A 21,298-nucleotide genomic window follows, 5' to 3' on the forward strand; every position below is an offset into this window, starting at 1 on the left:
CCAACCCCCTGCTCAAAGCAGGACCGTCCCTAACTAGATCATCCCAGCCAGGGCTTTGTCTAACTGGGTCTTAAGAACCTCCAAGGATGGAGATTTTACAACCTCTCTTGGCAACCTGTTCCAGTGCTTTACTACTCTCCCAGTGAGAGAGTTTTCCCTAGTATCTAACGTAAACTTATCTTGCTGCAACTTGAGACCATTGCTCCTTGTTCTGTCATCTGCCACCAGTGAGAAGAGTCTAGCACCAGCCTCTTTGGAACCACTCTTCAGGTAGTTGAAAGTGGCTATTAAATCCCCTGTTTTCTCTTCTCCAGCCTGAGTAAGCCCAGTTCCCTCAGCCTTTCCTCATAAGTCATGTTTCCCAGCCTCCTAGCCATTTTTGTTGCACTCAACTTGACTCTCCAATTTGTCCACATCCTTTCTGTAGTGGAGCCCAAAACTGGACGCAGTAATCTGGATGTGGCTTCACCAGTGCTGAATAGAGGAGAATAAACACTTCTCGTGATCTGCTGACAGAATTCCTAGTAACGCAGCCAGTATGCTGCTAGTTTTCTTCACAAAAATGATGCACAGTTGGCTCATATTCAGCCTATTGTTCACTGTAACTCCCAGGTCCTTTTCTGTGGAGCTGCTGCTTAGCCAGTTGGCTTTCTCCAGCCTGTGCATGTGATTGTTAGCTCCCCAAAAGGCAGGACTTTGCACTTGTCCTTATTGTCCCTCATGAGATTTCTTTTGGTCCAATCCTCCAATTTGTCTAGGTCTTTCTGAATCCTAACCCTACCTTCCAGTGTATTTACTACTCCCCCATCTTGGTGTCATCAGCAAACCTGCTGAGGGTGTACTACATACCATCTTCCAGGTTGTTGGTGAAGATATTGAACAAAATCAGCTCTAGGACTGACCCCTGGGGCACTCCACTTGATACTGGCTGGTGACTAGACATTGAGCCATTGATTACTACTCTTTGAGCCCAATGATCCAGCCAGTTTTCTAGTCACTTTACGGTCCACTCATCTAATCCATACTTCTGTAGCTTGCTTGCAAGAGTGTTGTGTGGTACTGTATCAAAAGCCTTGCTAAACTCAAAGGATATCATGTCCACTGCTCTCCCCACATTCACAAAGCCACTCATTTTGTCATAGAAGGCAATCAGGTTGGTCAGGTGTGACTTGCCCCTGATGAATTCATGCTGACTGTTTCTAATCACCTTCTTCTGCTCCAAGTGCTTAGAAATAGATTCTTTGAGGACCTGCTCCATGATTTCTCCAGGGACTGAAGTGAGGTTGACCAGTCTGTTGTTCCTTGGATCCACTTTCTTCCTTCTCTTAAAGATGGGAATTATATTTGCCCTTTTCCATTCATTCTTTCCTGATTGTCACAAGTTTTCAAAGATATTGACCAGTGGCTCCGCAGTCACATCTGTCAATTCCCTCAGCACCCTCGGGTACATTGTATCCAACCCCGCGGACAGTCAAACTTCATGACTCTGTAGCCATTATCCAGTTTGATGGGCCAAACATCAGAGTGATAGCTGTGGGAGTGTTGTCTTCTAATTTTAATCCACTTCAGGCACCTTACACTTTATAATGGGTGCCTAATGGGATGTCTAAAATGAAAGGACTATTGTACTCATTCCTGAAAGCCACATTTTCCCAATACCATGGAGAAGGTAGAGAGAGCAGGCCCTTGCAGAACTGTCCATTTCAATACTGCTCTGTGTATTGTAGCTCTTTGATAACTTACCTAATTGACTCATCTGCTTTCAAGCTAACAATAGGAATGTATAGAGCGCCAATAAAAAACACATTGAAGTCTGTGAGAGTCTTTGCATTGATTTCAGCTGCTTTGATATCAGGCCCTGTAGCAAGGTGGCATCAGAGCTTGGTTGGGAAAAGCTGACAAAAAATTAGGATGTTTCTCTCATTTTTGATCTCCAATGTTAGACTCCTGGAAACAGATTTTTGTGATATTTCCAGTGCTGCAGCTGACATACCAGTCAAAGGCAGTCCCTTTCAGGGTATTCTAGCCCTCCTGTTCTCAATCTTGCTGAAAACTTGGAAAGTCTGAAGAATATGAACATGCAAAAATAATGGAAAGCAAAAATGTAACCAAACTGTTTTCAAATCCACCAAGGTTCATTTTTAGTTTGGATTTGAAGATTTGGGGGTGGGGAATTTTAAAATTTATTTGAAGTAGTTAACTTTTACAGAAAAAAATGAGTCCTATTTGCAGTTTTCTACTCATTCTTATGCATAGCATGTAGGAAGAGGGGTTGGGCATCTGGTTATTATCTAGTAATAATTCACTTTTTATGCTAACACTGGCATTCCTTTGAATACGATCAGTTTGAACAGCCTTTTCTGGGCGAATTGTTTCCATTCTTTTAAATGACAGAGGGAGCATCTGCATGTGCACCAGTACTGCGTAGTAATTTAGGTTACTGCATAGTAACCAAAAATTATTGCAGAGTAAGATTGCATGTCTACACATGTGCACTCGTATTGTGCAATAACTATAGTTACTTACGCCTACTCAGGATTACATTTGCTACCTGCATGATGTAGGCAGCAAATTTACTCCCAAGTAGTTACTGTGCAGTAAAGCCATGTGTAGATGCCTTATGGCGCAGTAATAATGGGCATGTAAGGAAATGTAAGGCAACATCACAATAGTTTCCTTAACACTATGTGGGCTGAACTAGATGGAGCTGAGCCTATGGGGCAGCACGCTGTTGCCAGGTGCCATGGTGCATGCTGCTGAAGATGCTGGAGCGACAGTTCTGGCAGCAAGGAAAGGCACTCCCACACCTCCCTGCAGGGGAAAGGGGTAGCACAGTGTGGACAGGGCTAGGGTTGCGTCATCTGTCCGGAGCACCTGGCACTGCTTTCCCTGGAGTGAGCTGCTCTTGTCGGCTCAGCCTGGGCAGGGTTGGGGCTATGTCTGCTCCCGGCTACCAGCGCTGGTTTCCCTGCAACACCAGGGAAGCACTGGACTTCCCTGCTTCCAGGACACTGCCAATGGGAGAAGCTGGGTGCAGCGTAAGCTGGGGCTGAGCCACATGGAGCCCCCATCAGCATAACATGTTACTGTGCAGTAAATGCACATGTAATCACATCCAGATACACCCACACTGATGTCATCACCTCCATAGTCACTATGGGATAGGAAGGGATGATTCATGGAAAGTCCCAAATTATCCCTGAAAGCTTGAGGGGAGCATGTAAGACTTGCATGTCTTGTTTCCAGCCATACTTTATACCCTTTTTATACCCTCAAAGGAGTGGGAGTAGAAACCTGCCCATTCACCGCTACAATGGGCAGTTTTCCTGGGTAGTTAAATGGGTAAACAAGAAATGTGAGATTTTGCTTTGGTTTGTAAAGCTATGGGGGAAAGAATACTTAATTATTGCTCTCAAGTGTTTCAGGTTTTGTCTCTGCCAAAGCAATACTTCAGTTCTGTAGATCAAAACCATGCTTATTATGGCATGTGACAGAGTACACTCTCATCATTGGCCATCACAACTTCCATTCACTCTGAGCCTGTTTTGATATCGTTCCTTTAGAAAACAAGAAAAATTCCATCCTGTCACATCTACCCTTAGTGTTCACAATGCCTTAAAACAGATAATAGTTTTTAATATGTAACAAAGTTATAAATAAAATAACTTTTTTAGAACATGGACAGATCTATACAGCAATTCCTTGCTTCAAATCTCTTGACCAGAAATATTAGTCATCAGGATATATTCCATTACCCAGACACTACATGCAAGTTCTGAAGAGCTCTTTCTTGTTGGCTGAAATAAAAGCTTGTTATTCAGATTTCGTGAGAGCTACTGCTTATGTGAGAATTGCCAATAAGAAAATGGGAGATGTTCTGAACACTGTAGGCATGCATCTTTGTATTCATACTTCTTTTCCCTTTAAATTCCAGTTGATATTTCCATTTTCTGCTTTTCCCTCCCAAGATACAAGCAAAAAGAATGGGTCTTTTGGCAGAGAAATGCATAGAGAAGCAAGGGGATTGTATGCCCTGTAGTCAATACTACCACTACTGTGTTTATTGCTTCTCTTCCCCTGAAACTAACATCTCTGACATGCTCCATAAAGCTTCCCTGGCAACTGATCAACCATAATTGTTGTAAATTATTGCAGTGACATCTGATTATTATTTTCCTATTCTTATTACTGGTAACATTAGCAATTAATGTTAAAACTGAAAAAAGGTATTTTTTCTCTTTGTATATAGCGATATAGATGACCAATCCCATTGACTTTAGGGTAAGAGGCACATGATCAAAGTTAAGATCAGACTAGGATTGAGGCTGAAGTCCATAGTTAGATTTTCCTGTTATTTATGAGAGTTTTTATCTAGCAGCTAGAAGAAAAAGAAAGCATGGAAAATGTGAAAATAAATTTTAATTTTGACAATTATACCTTCTTGTTTTTTCTCTTCAGGTGGTAGGTCTCTGCGTTTGACTCAGAGTAAAGTGGAAGATGCTGGTCAATATACCTGTGTTGTAACTAATGCTGCAGGAGAAAAGAGGAAGCATTTTGACCTTTCAGTTATAGGTAATTACATTTGTCAAATATAGAAAAAATGCATCATGTTTCACATGCAGTTTTAAAAGAGTCTTTGGAAAAGTAGTTCCACTTAAAAAAATTAAAGTACAAAACCCCACGTCTAATAAGATTAACTTTGTTGTGTCTGAAGGTTTTTTTATAATAAAAGTCACATCTAGTTTGAGACAATAGCTGCTTATTTTTCACTCCATAAAGAAAATTATAGCATATGATAATTCCTTAATTGTCACTTATCATATGACTTATTTTAAAAAGTTCATAGAGATTAGGGCTGGGAAGGGACCTCAAAGTTCATCAAGTCCAGCCCCTTGCCTCAGGGGCAGGAAGTCAGCTAGGGTCAAAGGATCTTAGCAAGATAAGTGTCCAAATGTTTCTTGAATGAGTCCAGAGTAGATGCCTGCACCACTTCTGCAGGGAGTCTATTCCAGGTCTTGGGGACTTGGACAGTAAAGAAATGTTTTCTTATGTCCCTAAAATGGTCTTGGAGGAATTTATGACTGTTGGTCCTTGTTTTTCCTTGGGGCGTTCTCCCAGGTCCTGATGCACACCCCTTATGTACTTAAAAGCAGCCACCAGGTCCCCCCGAGCCTGCACTTTTCCAGGCTGAAGAGTCCCATGGCTCTCAACCTCTCTTCATAAGGCCTATTCTCTTGCCCTCTGATCATGCATGTGGCTCTCCTCTGGACCCTCTCAAGCTTTTTGTCATCATTCTTGAATTGTGGAGTCCAGAATTGGATGCAGTACTCCAGCTGCAGCCTCACTGAAGCTGAGTATAGTGGGAGTTTCATAGTAGTTTGGGGTCAGAAGGGACCTGAACAGATCATCTAGTCTAACCCCCCGCCACTGGCTGGAGCACATACTGGGATCACATGACCCCAGACAGGTGTTCATCCAAACTCCTTTTGAATTTACCCAAGGTAGGAGTGAGGACCTCTTCCCTAGGAAGTTGGTTCCAGATCCTAGCCACCCTAACAGTGAAATAGTGCCTCCTAATCTCTAACCTGAACCTATTCTCCAGCAGCTTCTGGCCATTGTTCCTTGTCACCCCAGGTGCTGCTCGGGGGAATAGGGCCCTTCCTATTTGCTGCTGATTTCCCCTAATGAGTTTGTAGGCAGCCACCAAATCCCCACTCAGCCTCCACTTGCTGAGGTTGAACAGATTCAGGTTCCTCAGCCTCTCCTCATAGGACCTGCCCTGTTGCCCTCCAACCAAGTGGGTGGCCCTCCTCTGAACCCTCTCAAGGCAGGCCACATCCTTCTTAAAGTGCGGTGCCCAGACACAGTACTCCAATTGTGGCCTGACCAAAGTTGCATAGAGGGGGAGTATCACCTCTCTAGACTGGCTTGAGATGCATCATTGGATGCACAACAAGGTGCGGTTGGCTTTGCTGGCTGCGGTCTGGCATTGGAGGCTCATGTTCATCTTGGAGTCAGTAATGACTCCAAGATCCCTTTCTACCTCTGTGCTCACAAGGGGGGAGCTCCCCATCTTGTATGTAAGCTGTGGATTCCTTCTCCCCAGGTCCAGCACCCTGCATTTATCTACATTGAACCCCACCCTATTACCATCCGCCCACTTCTGTAGTCTGTCTAAATCTAATTGCAGTCTCTGTCTCCCTTCAAGCGTGCCTACCTCTCCCCACATCTTGGTGTCATCAGCAAACTTGGACAACGTGTTTTCCACCCCCTTGTCCAAGTCGCTGATGAAGATGTTGAACAGTGTAGGCCCAAGGACCGAGCCCTGGGCGACCTCACTATTCACATCCTTCCAGGTTGAGTACGACCTGTCCACCACCATTCTCTGGGTGTGCCCCATCAGCCAGTTTTTGACCCATCCAACTGTGTAGGCATCAATGCCACAGTCGTTCAATTTATTAACAAGAATGGGATGAGAGACAGTGTCAAAGGCCTTCTTAAAGTCCAGAAAGACTACGTCCACAGTGACACCATCATTCAGGGATTTAGTTACCTCGTCATAAAAGGCCATCAGGTTGTTCTGGCAGGACCTACCTTTGATGAACCCATGTTGATTTCTCCTGGGATTGATCTCCCCTGCTGGCCCCTTACAGATGTGTTCTTTGATAATTTTTTCAAGGATTTTCCCTAAGACTGATGTGAGGCTTGTGGGCCTATAGTTTTCTGGGTCCTCCTTTCTCCCTTTCTTATAAGTGGGGACCACATTAGCTAGTTTCCAATCTCTGGGCGCCTGGGTCTGTGGACCATGATCACTTGTACAGCCAGATCAAGGGCACAGCAATGACCCCTGCCAACTCTCTCAACACTCGTGGGTGGAGGGCATCAGAGCCCACAGATTTAAAAACTTCCAGCCCTTCCAGAAGATCCCTAACTACATCTATGCAGACCCGAGGCCTGACAGTGTTATCACCAAGATTATCCCTACCTGTGGTGGGAGAGCTGTCCTGGTCCCTGTCCAAGAAAACAGAGGCAAAGAACTTGTTAAAAATTTCAGCTTTCTCATCTGGCATAGCCACAAGATTACCATTTGAGTCTAGCAGGGGCCCTACATTACTTGGTACCCTCTTCTTACTCCCAATGTATTAATAGAAGGACTTTTTGTTGTCCTTAATCCTGGTTGCTAGCCTGAGCTCCACCCCCGCCTTGGCCTTCCTAATAGCCCTCCTATACTCACGGGCCCAGGAGGAGTATTCCTCCTTGGTGATAGCCCCTCCTTTCCACCGGGTGTACGCCTTTCTTTTGGCCCTCAGGCATTCTTGAATGCCTTTGCTGAGCCATGGAGGTTTCAGAGCACTCTGACCCCCCTTCTTTCTCTTGGGGACTATCACACTTTGAGCCTGGAGGATCGTCCCCTTAAAGTATGACCATCCCTCATGGATTCCCATATCCTCTACCTTTTGGGCCCTCAGTGCCTCCCCCACTAATCTAAGTTTGATGAAGTTGGCCCTTCTGAAGTCAGGGGCTTTAGTCTTGGTATAAGCCTCAACACCCTGCTCTGGGTGCTGAATTCCAGCAAGCAATGATCACTGTCACCCAGGTGGTCAAGGACCTGCAGTCCCGTCACCAGGTCATCCCCAGTGGCCAAGACCAGGTCCAGGAGGATGACATCCTGAGATTTATTTGAGAAGCATATATGGATGCAAGCCAGAGTTTTGTTTGCTTTACCAGCTGTGACATTACATTGTTCATTTTGTGGTTAATCATGATCCCCAAGTCTCTTTTAGCAGTGGTGCTAGCAAGTGTAGAACTACCGAGCCTATAAATGTGCTGCGGGTTTTTTTCCCAGAGGTGGAGTACCTTATACTTATTGGTATTGAACGTCATCAGTTTAGTATCCACCCACTTACTAAGTTTATCCAGGTCAAGCCTGTCCTCAGGTGTGGACACTATGCCCCAAAGTTTAGTGTCATCAGAGAACTTAGCCAGTGCGCTTCTGACACCAATGTCCACATCATCGATAAAGATGTTAAAGAGAACCGGTCCAAGGACAGAGTCTTGGGGGATGCCACTGATCACAGAGTGCCATAATGATTCACTACCATTGACCACTATTCTCTGGGTCTAACCTCGGAGCCAATATCCCAGCCATCGGTCTGTGGTGTAGCCGAGGCCACAGTTGGCCAGTTTTTCCATGAGGTGGTCATGGGACACCAGATCAAAGGCTTTTTTAAAGTCCAGATGTATGACGTAAATCCTTTCTCCCTTGTCCAGGTGATATGTCACTTCGTCATAGAAGATGAGATTGGTCAGGCAAGACCTACCCACAACAAACCTGTGCTGGCTATCCCTCAGCATGTTCCCTTCAGCCATCTTCCCTTGTACTCGGCCTTGGTGAGGCCGCAGCTGGAGTACTGCGTCCAGTTTTGGGCTCCACAATTCAAAAAGGATGTGGAGAAGCTTGAGAGAGTCCAGAGGAGAGCCACGCGCATGATCAGAGGTCAGGAAAACAGATCTTACGATGATAGGCTGAGAGACATGGGACTCTTTAGCCTGGAAAAGCGTAGGCTCAGGGGTGATCTGATGGCCACCTATAAGTTTATCAGGGGTGACCACCAGAATCTGGGGGAACGTTTGTTCACCAGAGCGCCCCAAGGGATGACTAGGTCGAACGGTCACAATCTCCTGCAAGGCCGTTTCAGGCTGGACATAAGGAAGAATTTCTTTACTGTCCGAGCCCCCAAGGTCTGGAACAGTCTGCCAGAGGAGGTGGTTCAAGCACCTACATTGAACACCTTCAAGAGTAAATTGGATGCTTATCTTGCTGGGATCCTATGACCCCAGCTGACTTCCTGCCCTTTGGGCAGGGGGCTAGACTCGATGATCTCCCGAGGTCCCTTCCAGCCCTGATGTCTATGAAATCTTTGAAATCTTATCCAGAAGGGTCTCCTTGATAATTTTCTCCAGAATCTTACCAGGATTGAGGTCAAGCTGATTGGCCTGTAATTCCTGGGACCTACTTTCTGCCCTCTTTTGAAGATGGGTACCACATTGGCCTTCTTCCAGTCTTCAGGTACTTCACCTGAGCTTTACGAGTTTTTGAATATTCTTGCCACTGGTTGGGCTATGACACCTGTCAGCTCCTTGAGTACTCTAGGGTGTAATCTGTCAGGACCAGCTGACTTGAAGGTGTCCAGCCTCTCAAGGTGATCCTTTACTAGATCAACACTGATGCTGGATATAAATACACCCTCACCCTAGCCATCCCACATCTTGCTAAGCAGGGCGAGCCCATTGGACTGATGAAAGACCGATGCGAAGTACCCATTAAGCAGATTGGCCTTTTCCTGGGTGTCAGTTATCAGCTGTCCCATTTTGGTTCAGCAGGGGTCCAATGTTACCCTTGCTTTTTTCCGGCTCCCTACATATCTGAAAAAGGATTTTTTGTTATCCTTTATATGTGAAGCCAGATGGACTTCAGTTGCAGCCTTGGATTTCGTGATCTGCTCCCTGCTGGTACGGACCAGTGCTGAGTACTCCTCCTTGGTGGTAATTCCAGCCTTCCATCATTTATAAGTCTCTCTTTTGAGGCATAGGAGGTCCTCAAGTTCCCTGCTGAGCCAAGGGGGTTGCTGTGCCCTTTTGCTACCCTTCCTCCAAAATGGAATGGCCATCCCTTGTGCTGTCAGGATTGCTCCCTTGAGGAGCAACCACTCCTCTTGGATTCAGAAATATAGACAAGTTTGAGATAGCTTACGCCATTATGCTATTTTTAGATTAGTAGCTGTTTTTACCAGTTCAGTGGGTGCATCTGTATGTGCAGTTAGTATGATGTGATAAATTCCAGAGCACTTTGAGCCAGGGTACACTGCTCTCGGGTTCAGTGTCTACCTGTGCATCCAGGACAGCAGCATTTTGAGCCGGGGCAGAGCAGGCAGCAGGCTCTGGGAGTCGGCCCCAGGCTCTGGGTGGTAACATTGGGTGGTGGAGGGGCTGGCTGGGGCACAAAAGTGCTGAACGTGAAGACCTGTGTGGCTAGGTGGCAGGCAGAAGTCTGATCCCCTGCTGCCTGGGATGACCAAATGCAATTTCCACTGGTAATTTTTTACACGAGCATTGCATCACAGTTAAATACTCTGCTGTAAGGTAGTATTCTTTCCCAACAGTAGTATCCTACAGCAGAGTTAATTAGATTACCTTGCCCTAATACCAATGCACATGCAGATGGTAACACTTTACTGCAGAACCAGTTAGTCAACTCTGCAGTGAAACACATGTGTAGATGCACCCATTGAATACTTATCAGGTATCCTGACACATGTCTGGTAAGTGGCTACATTTCTGAGATAAAGCCAAAAGATTCTGATTTTCTGAAATGCTGATTAGCTCCTGCTCTCATTCCTTCAGCTAGGGATAGTCAAATTAAAATTGGTCTCCAAATGGTGATTTATAATTGTCATTTCAGGTTTGCCTAAGGAGCACGGATGGCACAGTAAGGCTAGGGACAGACATTCAAAAAGCCTGAGCCTGAATTGATTCAATCTTTTCAGGTTAGTCTAACTTGGATAGGCTAAACCAGTTAGTAATGATACAGACATCCCCTCTGAAGTGAAAAAATACAGGCACATGCCTGCAGTGGCTCAGGCTAGAAGCTGGGGGTGTTAGAGCAGCCCTCCCTACTCTTTCACAGTGCTGAGCTTATGGGGGCCTGGCCAGGCCCCGGCAGGACACTCTGATTGGGAGGGCCCCCCACCAGCAACCAGCCCAGCAGGGAATTGATAACAGTGTTTATCACACCTAACTCAATGTTTATCACCCCATTAAGAAAACAACAGGGGGACATTGTTGATTCTACCTTTGTCACATCTGTCACAACACAGACCACAGCCAACATGTTGTCTGCTAGCTAATGCTGGGTGTCTCTGTAAGGCAGAGGGGATGGCGGAATACTTGCTTAGAGGAGAGGAGGGAGCAGAATCCAGGCAGATGCCTGCAGTTTCTGCTGGAGCTGCAGCCAGGGATCAGAGGGGAAGGGCCAGCCCTTTTGTGGAGCAGGGAGCCCCGGGTAGTCCAGAGAGCATGCCAGGATGCTGGGGGAGTCTGATTTAACTTAAACCAGCAGGGGGTCTGGGACGCACATTGTATGAACTGGTTTAAGACAAATCAGTTAAGTCTGATACTACACTCAACCAGGTTTATCTACAACTGGTTTCAGCCATTTTCAAACTGGTTTCTGTGCACTGAACATCTGTTCTGTTACAGGTTTAAACCAGTTTCTGATCACTTGAACTGATTTTTGTGTAATGTCTGTCCCTAGCCTAAGAGGGCTATAGTAAGAAGGCAAGTATAAACATGGAAATATAGAGGAAGACAAAGCAATAACAATTTTCGTTACTTTCCTGTTCTCATCTGTTAGACTTGCCCTTCACAGAAAGGAATCAGCAATGGAATAAGAGCCTCACAACAGTAGGCTTTGCTTGCCACTGAGAGAAAGGGATCTGAACCCTATTTTAGGGTGATATGGAAAATTCCATTGCCCGTTTTATTACTTTTTGTTGTATTCCAATTTTTGTTGTTGTTTTTCAAAGGAAAGTGACAGGAATGCCAGTCGTCAGATACACAGTATACAGGAAGTTAAACAAATATCTGTAATAGCGAGTGCTAAAGAGATATGAACAACTTATTGTTCTGCTGACAGTTGGAAATCAAGCTGATGTTTGCTTCAGTAAATTTGCCTGTAGCACAAAGACATGTTGGCAAATCAATGAGTATAGAAAGCTTAATGTGACAAGAACTATCATATTATACATGCATGAGATCTTTGTGTGGTGATGTCATATTTCCCTGGGTGGCTTGGATTGTTTGATATTTATATTTTACTGTACTATATTGGTTTGGGGCCAATGTGGTAATTTGTTTTATTTATTTGTGATTAGTAAGAGTTGGCCCAGCTCTGCTCAAACCAGTTCAGAACTTTTCTGATTTAAGCTGAGTTTTTTTTTGAGTGTCCTAAGTCTGTGTTTTTGTCTAGTCATATCAACAGCAGGACTCTGAGAAAAGCGTTTTTAGCGTTGCTCATGCACTCACAGTAAGAGAGCTTGGCTATAACTCCATCACATTTGGCAGGAGTGAAGGTATTAGCCATGTCTCCCTGCTCACTGACATGCTGAGTCTGCCAGTTAACAATCACCCCACCAAACATTTTTATCTGCTAACTATTAACTAGTGTTTCCAGCTTTCAGTCATGGCTTGAGACGGATTTGTTTGATTTTTATTTTCTTGCTTTTTCATATTAAGCTTTTGTTCTCTTTATCAAATACTAAAGATCTGGTCTAGTTTATTTTCTTCTCAAATGAAATGACCTTGACACGATTTAAAAAAAAATATCTTTCACTTCCAAATTACTGTCACAACTGCTATTAAACTATATATATGTATGTGTATATGTGTAGATGTGTAAATGTATATGTGTATATGGATGTCATGTCTTTCTGATGCATCAAGCTGTCTAGGACTCAATCCTGCGCTATTTCTACTTGCATGAGATAAAATTTGGCTCCTACCCTAGGCCTTCTTCCTTTCCAGTTATGAAACTCTTTTTTCCCAAAAAACTCTTTGTTGTACATTAGAGAACTTGGCTTGTCCTCCTTATGACTTCCTTTCTTCAGTTTGGCATAGCTACTACAGTTAAGGATGGTGATTTTTTAATTGATATACTTGTACATCCTTCACCTGTTAAAATCACTTTAAGGATATCATATTGATAACTTAGTTCCCTTCTTGTATAGAAATACCTGTACTATAAAGTACTTGTGTACAGTTATCACTGCATCCACATCGGGTAGTGCTTTAATGACAATGACATAGTAAAAGTTGTATACTTTTGGTGCATAGACTTTTTTTTCCCCAGCTATTTTCCTAGGGCACCCAATTGTTGCCACAAGAGTTTTTTTACCAATACAGCAAGTATTGAAAGGTGTGTCTATTCTTAATTTGCCTGGGCGCAATAATGTGCCATTAATAATGTCTTAGCATGAATAATAGAATTTGCACTGAAATCATGTTGGTATACACCCACAGCAGCCAATTTGTATTTGCCTCATTTATGTGCACACATAAATAGGTTTCATAGATTTCATAGACATTTGGGCTGGGAGGAACCTCAGAGGATCATTGAGTCCAGCCCCCTGCCCCAGAGGCAGGAAGTCACCAGGGATCATAGAATCCCAGAAAGATAAGCATCCAAATGTGTCTTGAAGGCGTTCAAAGTAGGTGCTTGGACTGTTCGATCTTGTCATCCCTTGGGGTGCTCTGGTGAACAGATGTTCCCCCTGATGCTGGTGAACACCCCTGATAAACTTATAGGTGGCCACCAGATCACCCCTGAGCCTGCGCTTTTCCAGGCTAAAGAGCCCCATGGCTCTCAGCCTGTCGTCATAAGGTCTATTTTCCTGACCTCTGATCATGCACATGGCTCTCATCTGCACCCTCTCAACCTTATCTACATCCTTTTTGAATTGTGGAGCCCAAAACTGGATGCAGTACTCCAGCTGCGGCCTCATCAAAGCCGAGTACAACGGGAGAATGACGTCCTGGGATTTGCTTGAGAAGCATCTCTGGATGCAAGCCAGCATTTTGCTCACTTTACTAGCTGCAGCATCACACTGAAGGCTCATGTTCATCTTGTGGTCAACCATGACCCCCAAGTCCCTTTCATCTGTAGTGCTAACCAGCGTAGCACTGCTGAACCTATAAACACGCTGCAGGTTTTTCCTCCCAAGGTGGAGAACCTTGCATTTTTCAGTGTTGAATACCATCAGGTTCTCATCCGCCCATTTCATGAGGCTGTCAAGATCTGCCTGGATCATTCTCCTGTCCTCAGGTGTGGATGCTTTACCCCAGAGTTTGGTGTCGTTGGCAAACTTGGCCAGTCCGCTTCTGACACCAATGTCCACATCATTGATGAAGATGTTAAATAGTATAGGCCCTAGGACAGAGCCTTGAGGGACCCCACTGGTCACAGCGCAGCAAGATGATTGGCTCCTGTTGACCACCACTCTCCTGGTCACAGTCCCTAATGGTGCGCAGTCTCTGGACTGCAACTTGGAGTTCCTCCAGCTGGTGCGCCAGAGACCCCAGTAGGGAGCAGATCCTGCAGGAGGAGGTGGCCATGCTCCTGGGCCCCCGCAACTGAGAGCCAGGGGTTCCATCTCTGTGGAGCTTGGAACAATGGGCTCCGTCTGGGTGGCGGTCTCCAAGGTGCCGGAGGAGGGGGGCCCAGACCCCTAGGGGACCCTCGGGATGTAATGCATGCCCATCCATGTCATGCTGCTGGTGGGCTGACTGTGGCTGGGACCGTCTACCCTGGGGGGCTCACAGGCAGGGCCTTGGGCCCTCCTGTGCACCCCCTTGCAGAAACTCCCGCACTAACGCACGCACCGGGTACATGCTGAAGATGTAGACTGTGCTTCCTAAAATTGGACCCTAAAACTGAAGACTAATATGCTTATCTGGGGGTAACAATAATAGAGATGTGTAGAAGAAGGGGAATACCTTGAAGATTACAGCTCTGATTCTGGGTTTGGTCTAAATTGTGGGCTAACGTAGCAAAGTTAGCGGAATTGCTTTGGTGTGACCAAGAGGGGGATTTTTTTTAGCCCATCCATCTAGTTTCTCTCTTTGTGTGTTCTGTATACCCAGACTTCTTTAGAAAAGTAGAAATAGAATCAGCTGTGGGTCAGTTTGTGGGATGATCTCTGAGGGGATGCACTAGGGAGATCAGAGGTCAATGGTAGCTTTACTTCAGTTTGCCAGGTAAGGGTACCATCCTTGTGCTGAGAGTGAAAGTATTCCTCCTCATCAGCATTCCCTAAGAGTTATAGTCAATTCAAAAGAGTGAAGCAGAGAATAATATTGGGTTCTAACCCTGTTGACACCTTCACATCGGCCAGTGGCACATAGTGCCTCTTGTAAATCTAATTGGAGCGGTGTATCTCTGCATTATCTCCAGTGTGAACCTGTAATTGGAAGGTCTGATCAAGTTGTTTGTTGTTATGTGTCTGAAAGAAGTAATATGTTCAGATATAGGAACATTTTCTTCATTGTATATAACTTTGGTGCAACTAATATTGTGCAATGTGTTGTCTTCCCCCTTAACCCCAACAGTGCCTCCAGGGATTGTGGGAGAGAATAAAATGGAAGATGTGAAAGTGAAAGAGAAACACAGTGTTACATTAGCATGTGAAGTGATAGGTAAGGCTGTATAAGGTCACCATATCTTTGCTGTTCAAACAAAACACCAGTTTAGTGTTTATTGCCTGCCTTTCTTGATTGTACACAATTTCTATATGCCATTGTCAATTAAATATTCTTATTTTTTTTCATAATTCAACTTTCATGTCCATATTGTGCATTAAGAACCCTTACAGAAAAGTCATATATAATGTAAAAGAAAGAAACTTTCTCCTCCCACCAACAATATTCTGTAGAATTTAACAGAAAAAATATATCATGTTATAAAATTCTCTAAGACTATAGAATGTGTATTTTAGAAAACCTTCCTGAAAGGTAAATTTAAAAAAGATACATGAAAATGTTTGGGTTTCTTTTGCTTGTTTAGAAATGTGGCATGTTTTAGTAGTAACAGTAATTAATATGTTACAAATACTTTTATTAAGGGAATCCGGTACCACAGATTACTTGGGTAAAAGATGGGCAACCTCTCATTGAAGATGACGAACACCAAATTCTGTCTAGTGGGCGTTTTCTTCAAATTACGAATGCTCAGGTGGCTGACACAGGGAGATACACCTGTATTGCTTCTAATACAGCTGGTGACAAGAGCAAAAGTTACAGTCTTAATGTACTTGGTAAGATAGTTGTCTGACAAAAGTTAATCCTGTATATATGTATAATTAATAAATAATAACATGACAAATCTATCTTTTAGTAATTATGCATTAGAAAATGGTAATGTGTCTACCTGGAAAAGACAGTACATTGTTGTCTTGTTGTGGTTAAGAAAATAAATATGTTCAGGACACAATTAAAGTTGTATGTCAGGAAAACAAACTTCTCAGAACTTCTAGTCTTAATTTTTTATTCTGATGGTTATTACTTTCATTTTCATCTCCTCATTTTCTAGCCTTCTCAGTTATCAGTAACTTTTTGCACAATTTTATGGTAGGTCTGCTGAACTTTAGTCAAAGCAGTCTTTGCCACATGTTGGGAGCACATGACCAGCCTTTTGCTAAGACTCATTTTACAGTGGCTATTTTAAAAGAAAGGATCCTGGAATATTGGCTGAGTTTTGCTTTCAGGGCAAAGCATAAAACCAGTTGGAATTTGAGCTTGTTCTAGGCTCAATGGCTAATGACAGACATTTCACATTAACTGGTTTAAGTGAACAGAAACTGGTTTAAACCTGTAACAGAACAGATGTTCAGTGCACAGAAACCAGTTTGAAATGGCTGAAACTGGTTTGAGATAAACCTGGCTGAACGTAGTATCAGACTTAACTGATTTGGCTCAAACCAGTTTATCCAATGTGTATCCCAGGCCCCTTCCTGGTTTAACTTAAATCAGAGTCCCCCAGCATTCCAGATGCTTTGCAGCCTTGGGCAGGGCTCTCTGATCCAGACCAGGACTGGCACCTTCCCTCTGCTACCTGGCTGGAACTCCAGTGGAGACTGCAGACACAGCAGTGTCTGCCTGGCTTCTCCTTGCTCCACCCCTCCCACCCCCTCCCTGCTCAAGCAGCGATTCTGCCCTCCCCACTCCCACAACATGGATGGTAGCCAGCATGTGGTATGCTAGCTAATGCTAAGAGGTGTCTGTGTGAGGCAGATGGGACAAAGGCAGACAGGACAGTGTTTGCTTAGGGTTTTTTGGAGCTAATCAAGAGGTCAGCTGGTAATGTCCCTCTGTTCCTTAGAAAAAGATGTTTAAGAGCTTGAACTAATGAGAGGTGCTTTTGTTTTCTTGATGGGGTGCTAAATGCCATCAATTCCCTGTGTAATTTGCTGCTGTGTAACTTCCTGCTGGCTCCCTCTCCTACCAGAGCCTGGCCATGCCCCCCCTCAGCTCAACATTGTGGAAGGGAAGGGAACACTGCTCTAATGCCCCCCTGGCTTCTAGCCTGAGCCACTGCAGGCATGTACCTGTATTTCTTCAGTTCAGAGGGGATGTCTGTGTGGCTACAAACCAGTTCAGCCTAGCCGATTAGACTAACCTGCAAAGATGGAATCAATTAAGGCTCAGGCTTTTTGAATATCTGTCCCTAGCCTATGAGTTTTGTTTGAGTTTCACTATGAATTGTTCATGTATACCTAGCAGTAATATGTACCTGCTCATTCAAACCTAGAACTATGTTTCTAGACTAGACATTGTCCTAAATTTGCAGTAATACCAGCATTTCTCTTAAATGTCCATTAAAAGAAAATGTATTGTAGACTTGTATTGCTTTTCATGATGGTCAGTTCCCTGCTGCTAATCACCTTGTTGCTTCACAGTGTCTCCAACCATTGCTGGAGCAGACAGTAATGGCAATGCAGAAGATGTCACTGTTATCTTGAATAACCCCACATCCCTGGTTTGTGAAGCTTATTCATACCCTCCAGCTACCATCACCTGGCTAAAAGATGGAGCTCCTTTAGAATCAAACCGAAGCATCCGGATTTTGCCTGGTACTTATTTTTTATCTAAAAAAGTAAATGTTTTATTACATATCAAATTTCACATGCATAAATCAAAGTTATTATTTGTAATAATAGCATTATTTTGTACTTCTGGAGAAATTTCAACCCCAGATTCAAAGCTGTTTGTTAGCTCTCAAACAACTAGTTCATTAACTGATTCTATATACTTAGGTAATATTTACCCTTTTTCTCTATAAAGCTATGTCACTGTAAAATGTTCTTGTCTTACCTTCTAAACTGAATTACTACCTGATAACAGTGCATTTAATTACATGGTAACTTCAAAGTTATCTTTACTGCTACTACCTCTTTATAAACTTGTAGTTTATGCATTGCACTATTATATTATATTCCTTTTAAAAGGGCATGGATTACTATGGCTGTTTACGGTTAAATTTCCAGTTTACTGGCTTACTTAAGTTTGCAAAATTTGCAGGTGGTTTATTTATACATGTGAATCTAGTCATATACCATTGCTATTATTTAGGACCCAAAAATAGATGTGCCTACAAACTTCATGAGCAGAATTAAGGAAGTCTGGTAAAAAGATGGCCTATAGAATGCTGTTAGTTCTACAGCTTTCAGCAGAAATGATGGGAGTATTTTAAAAATGAAAGGCCATTAGTGAAAAGAAGCTATTTGGTATCTGGACATTAAAGACTTCCCAGGGGAACAACCTCTAAGAATGCTGCCGTCTAAGAAATTGCCATCAATTAAAATTGTGACTCATCTCTAAGAAGTCAGCAGAAATTCCAAGTAAAAATGTATTTGTGGGTGAGAAACTGAATTACAGCAAAGTGTACAAGCTGTTTGAGTTACATTCATGTATGAAGGCTTAAAGCCTAATAATTTGGTCATGCTCACACATATTTCACGGAAAGCTTTAACTTTTATCCGTGTTTCACAAATAATTAAGATAGCCTCCTTCATCTGAAGTGCTGTGCTGCAGCTAAATTTAAGTAATGCAATGCTTTGAATCTAGCTTTGCATGTAAAATTAATTAATTTTTACTTTAAACAGTTGTGCTTTACCTTTTCCTTCTCTGAACAAAGCAAAGAACCCTAGATTACTGTGACCAGGAAGTATTTTAAGGAGCCTAACTCCTGTTGTTTTGACCTCCATGGAGGTCAAGAGTCTAAAATACCTGTGAGGAGCCAGGTCTTTCTATCCAGAAATATTTTAATATTTCTCAATGGAACCATAACTCATATCTAATCAAGGGTCCAGTGATCCTTATGTGCTAAGAGTTTATATTGTGTTAGTACTCACAGTCACATCCAAGTTTAAAATATGTATGTTTGTTTTCATTGAGGTTAGTGTGGGTTGCACATGCACATCTGAAGGCAGAATTTAGGATAGAAAGCATGATTGCAGAGAGCAATAATAACTTGACTAGCTAGCAAGAATATGGTTCTAATGTATTTTATAAGAATATCTTTTTACAGGCGGTCGAACCCTGCAAATTCTAAATGCACAGGAGGATAATGCTGGTAAATATACATGCATAGCTACAAATGAAGCTGGGGAAACACTGAAACACTATGAAGTAAAAGTCTTCAGTAAGTTCATTAAAATAATGTAATAAACTTTCTTTTTCTCTTTTTCTTCCATTCTTTCTTTGCATTTTTAGCCATTGTGCTGCTCACTAGGTCATTTCTGAAGCAGCAAATACTTACTCTGTCCAGCTAATATTTACTTTATTTCATCAACAAATATCCACTTCCTAAAGGCATCAAGATCATTTGTATGACATCATTTATCAGCATTCATTTGGATGCACAGGATTTGCATAACATCGGGGAAGGCATAGAAGAGACGAAACACTAAAGTTTCAATTGAAATGTTTCACTTAGGACTGTCAAGTCATATGGACACTGCACAGCTGGAGAACTGTGAAATCTCTTGGGTACTGGGGTTTTAAAAAATAGAGCCTATTATCTAATGGAAAGTTTTTACATGAAGGAGGTAAAACCAGATACTGTTTTTATATTATGCAGTAAAATACCATATGTAGAAACTAGCATACACAACCTCCGCAGTCAAGGTTCCCTGTCAGCACTTACGATTCTTTAATTGTTCCTCATTACTGTGGTTCAGAATTCCTGGTAAACATACCAGTACTTGTATGTCAGGCTTTGGGGGCTAATAATTTAAGTTTCCCACCCTATTTTAACATGCAGCCTCTCAGGCTAGAGGCCTCAGTCAATTATGGTTTCCCATCTCTGATTTATTTGTTAATGCTTTAATCTGAAATGGAGTTTGGGCTATTCCAGCTGTGTTGTAAGTGCAATTTTATCTGAATTGTAGTACGGCCTAGATTCCCCAATCTGGATCATGACCCTGTGAAAGAATAGACCCAGGAAACTTACCGTTCAGCTATAAGTGCATAATTTCAAATGACCTGCAACTATTCTCTTAAAAAATATTTGCTGTGTGGGAAATTTCCAAATTTTTGTGTTTTGTTTTGAATTGGAATGAAAACAGATTTGAAATGTCAGGATTTCCCATAAAGTAGAAATTCTGAGTTTTGACTGTCAGTACTATTTAGGGCAGGGGTAGGAACTTATTTGGGCTCACGATAGGGAGTTTTGCTGTAGTATGCTGAGTTGGCACCCCTCCTCCCCCATTGCCCCGTGCAAAACAGCCCACCAAAACTCCCTATTTGGGATGGGTCCATGGGTGGGTGAGGAGTGGTGTTCAGGAGCACGATGGGTAGGCAAAGCCAGGGTCGTGGGGCCATGACAACAAAAGGCCAAGGCTGGGACAGAGACATGATCCATTGTCCACATGCCCCTGTGATGGGCACTGGTTTTGTGGACAGGGGCGTTTAGGGAACAGATTAAGGTTCTGCCCTGGACCTGGTCCCACACTGTCACTGCCCCAAGATCCCAGCCCCAGATGCAGCTCCCCACCTGGTCATGTGCCCCTCCCATCCACCTGGCTGTGCACCCTGCCTGTGCTGCTCTTGGCTAGTCTCCATGGGGCAGTGACAGCGCAGGATCGGGCCAGGGCAGAGCCACAATCTGTTCTCCACATGCCCCTGCTGGCAGAACTGAGGCACTGCCCTGGCCCTAGCAGTGACAGTTCAGGGCCAGGGCAGAGCCATGATCCACTCCCACCCTTGCTCGTAGAACTCATGCCCATCGCAGGGGTGTATGGGCAGCAGATTGTGGCTCTGTTGGCATCACACTCTCACTTTCCCAAGGACCTGGGGTCTCCACAGCCCTGCCTGCCCATCTAGCTCCTGGACGCCATTCCTCACCCACCCATGGCCCCATTCCAGCACTCAGCTGAGCAGTCTGCCATATGGGTCCTGGCCCTGGTGGTGGGTGCAGTGCAGATGGGCTGAGGTGTACAATCAGCAGGACTGAGTCTGGCAATGAAAGCCATAAGGAACTGCCACCACCTAGGCTGCTGGGAAATGGTGTTGGGCCATTGTGTCACCTCAGCCCTGCTGCACAGGTGGTGGAACCAATCACACACTCCCTGGCCTGGGCTGCCTTCTGCACCTGGACTGGGAGGGACCCACCATGAGCTGGACAAAATCACTCGGTGGGCTGGATCTGGCCTGTGGGCTGTATTTTGTGTATCCCTGAGTTATGGAT

The 21,298-nt window shown here is 43.9% G+C and overlaps 1 protein-coding gene across 5 annotated transcripts in view; it reads left to right on the forward strand.

Annotated features, from left to right (window-relative positions):
• The window catches only part of HMCN1 (hemicentin 1), a 356,272-nt gene that overhangs the window by 230,334 nt on the left and 104,640 nt on the right, over positions 1-21,298 (forward strand). For all 5 annotated transcript variants that reach the window (XM_090048332.1, XM_090048334.1, XM_090048335.1 and 2 more), the window contains exons 47-51: positions 4,459-4,572; positions 15,163-15,249; positions 15,675-15,866; positions 17,508-17,681; positions 19,139-19,252. In XM_090048332.1, coding sequence (XP_089904458.1) covers positions 4,459-4,572; positions 15,163-15,249; positions 15,675-15,866; positions 17,508-17,681; positions 19,139-19,252 — 681 coding nt within the window. The remainder of the gene's footprint in view (positions 1-4,458; positions 4,573-15,162; positions 15,250-15,674; positions 15,867-17,507; positions 17,682-19,138; positions 19,253-21,298) is intronic.

The sequence above is a fragment of the Crocodylus siamensis genome, chromosome 5 (genome assembly GCF_052110815.1).
Source record: "Crocodylus siamensis isolate JL-2025a chromosome 5, ASM5211081v1, whole genome shotgun sequence".
Classification (NCBI taxonomy): domain Eukaryota; kingdom Metazoa; phylum Chordata; order Crocodylia; family Crocodylidae; genus Crocodylus; species Crocodylus siamensis.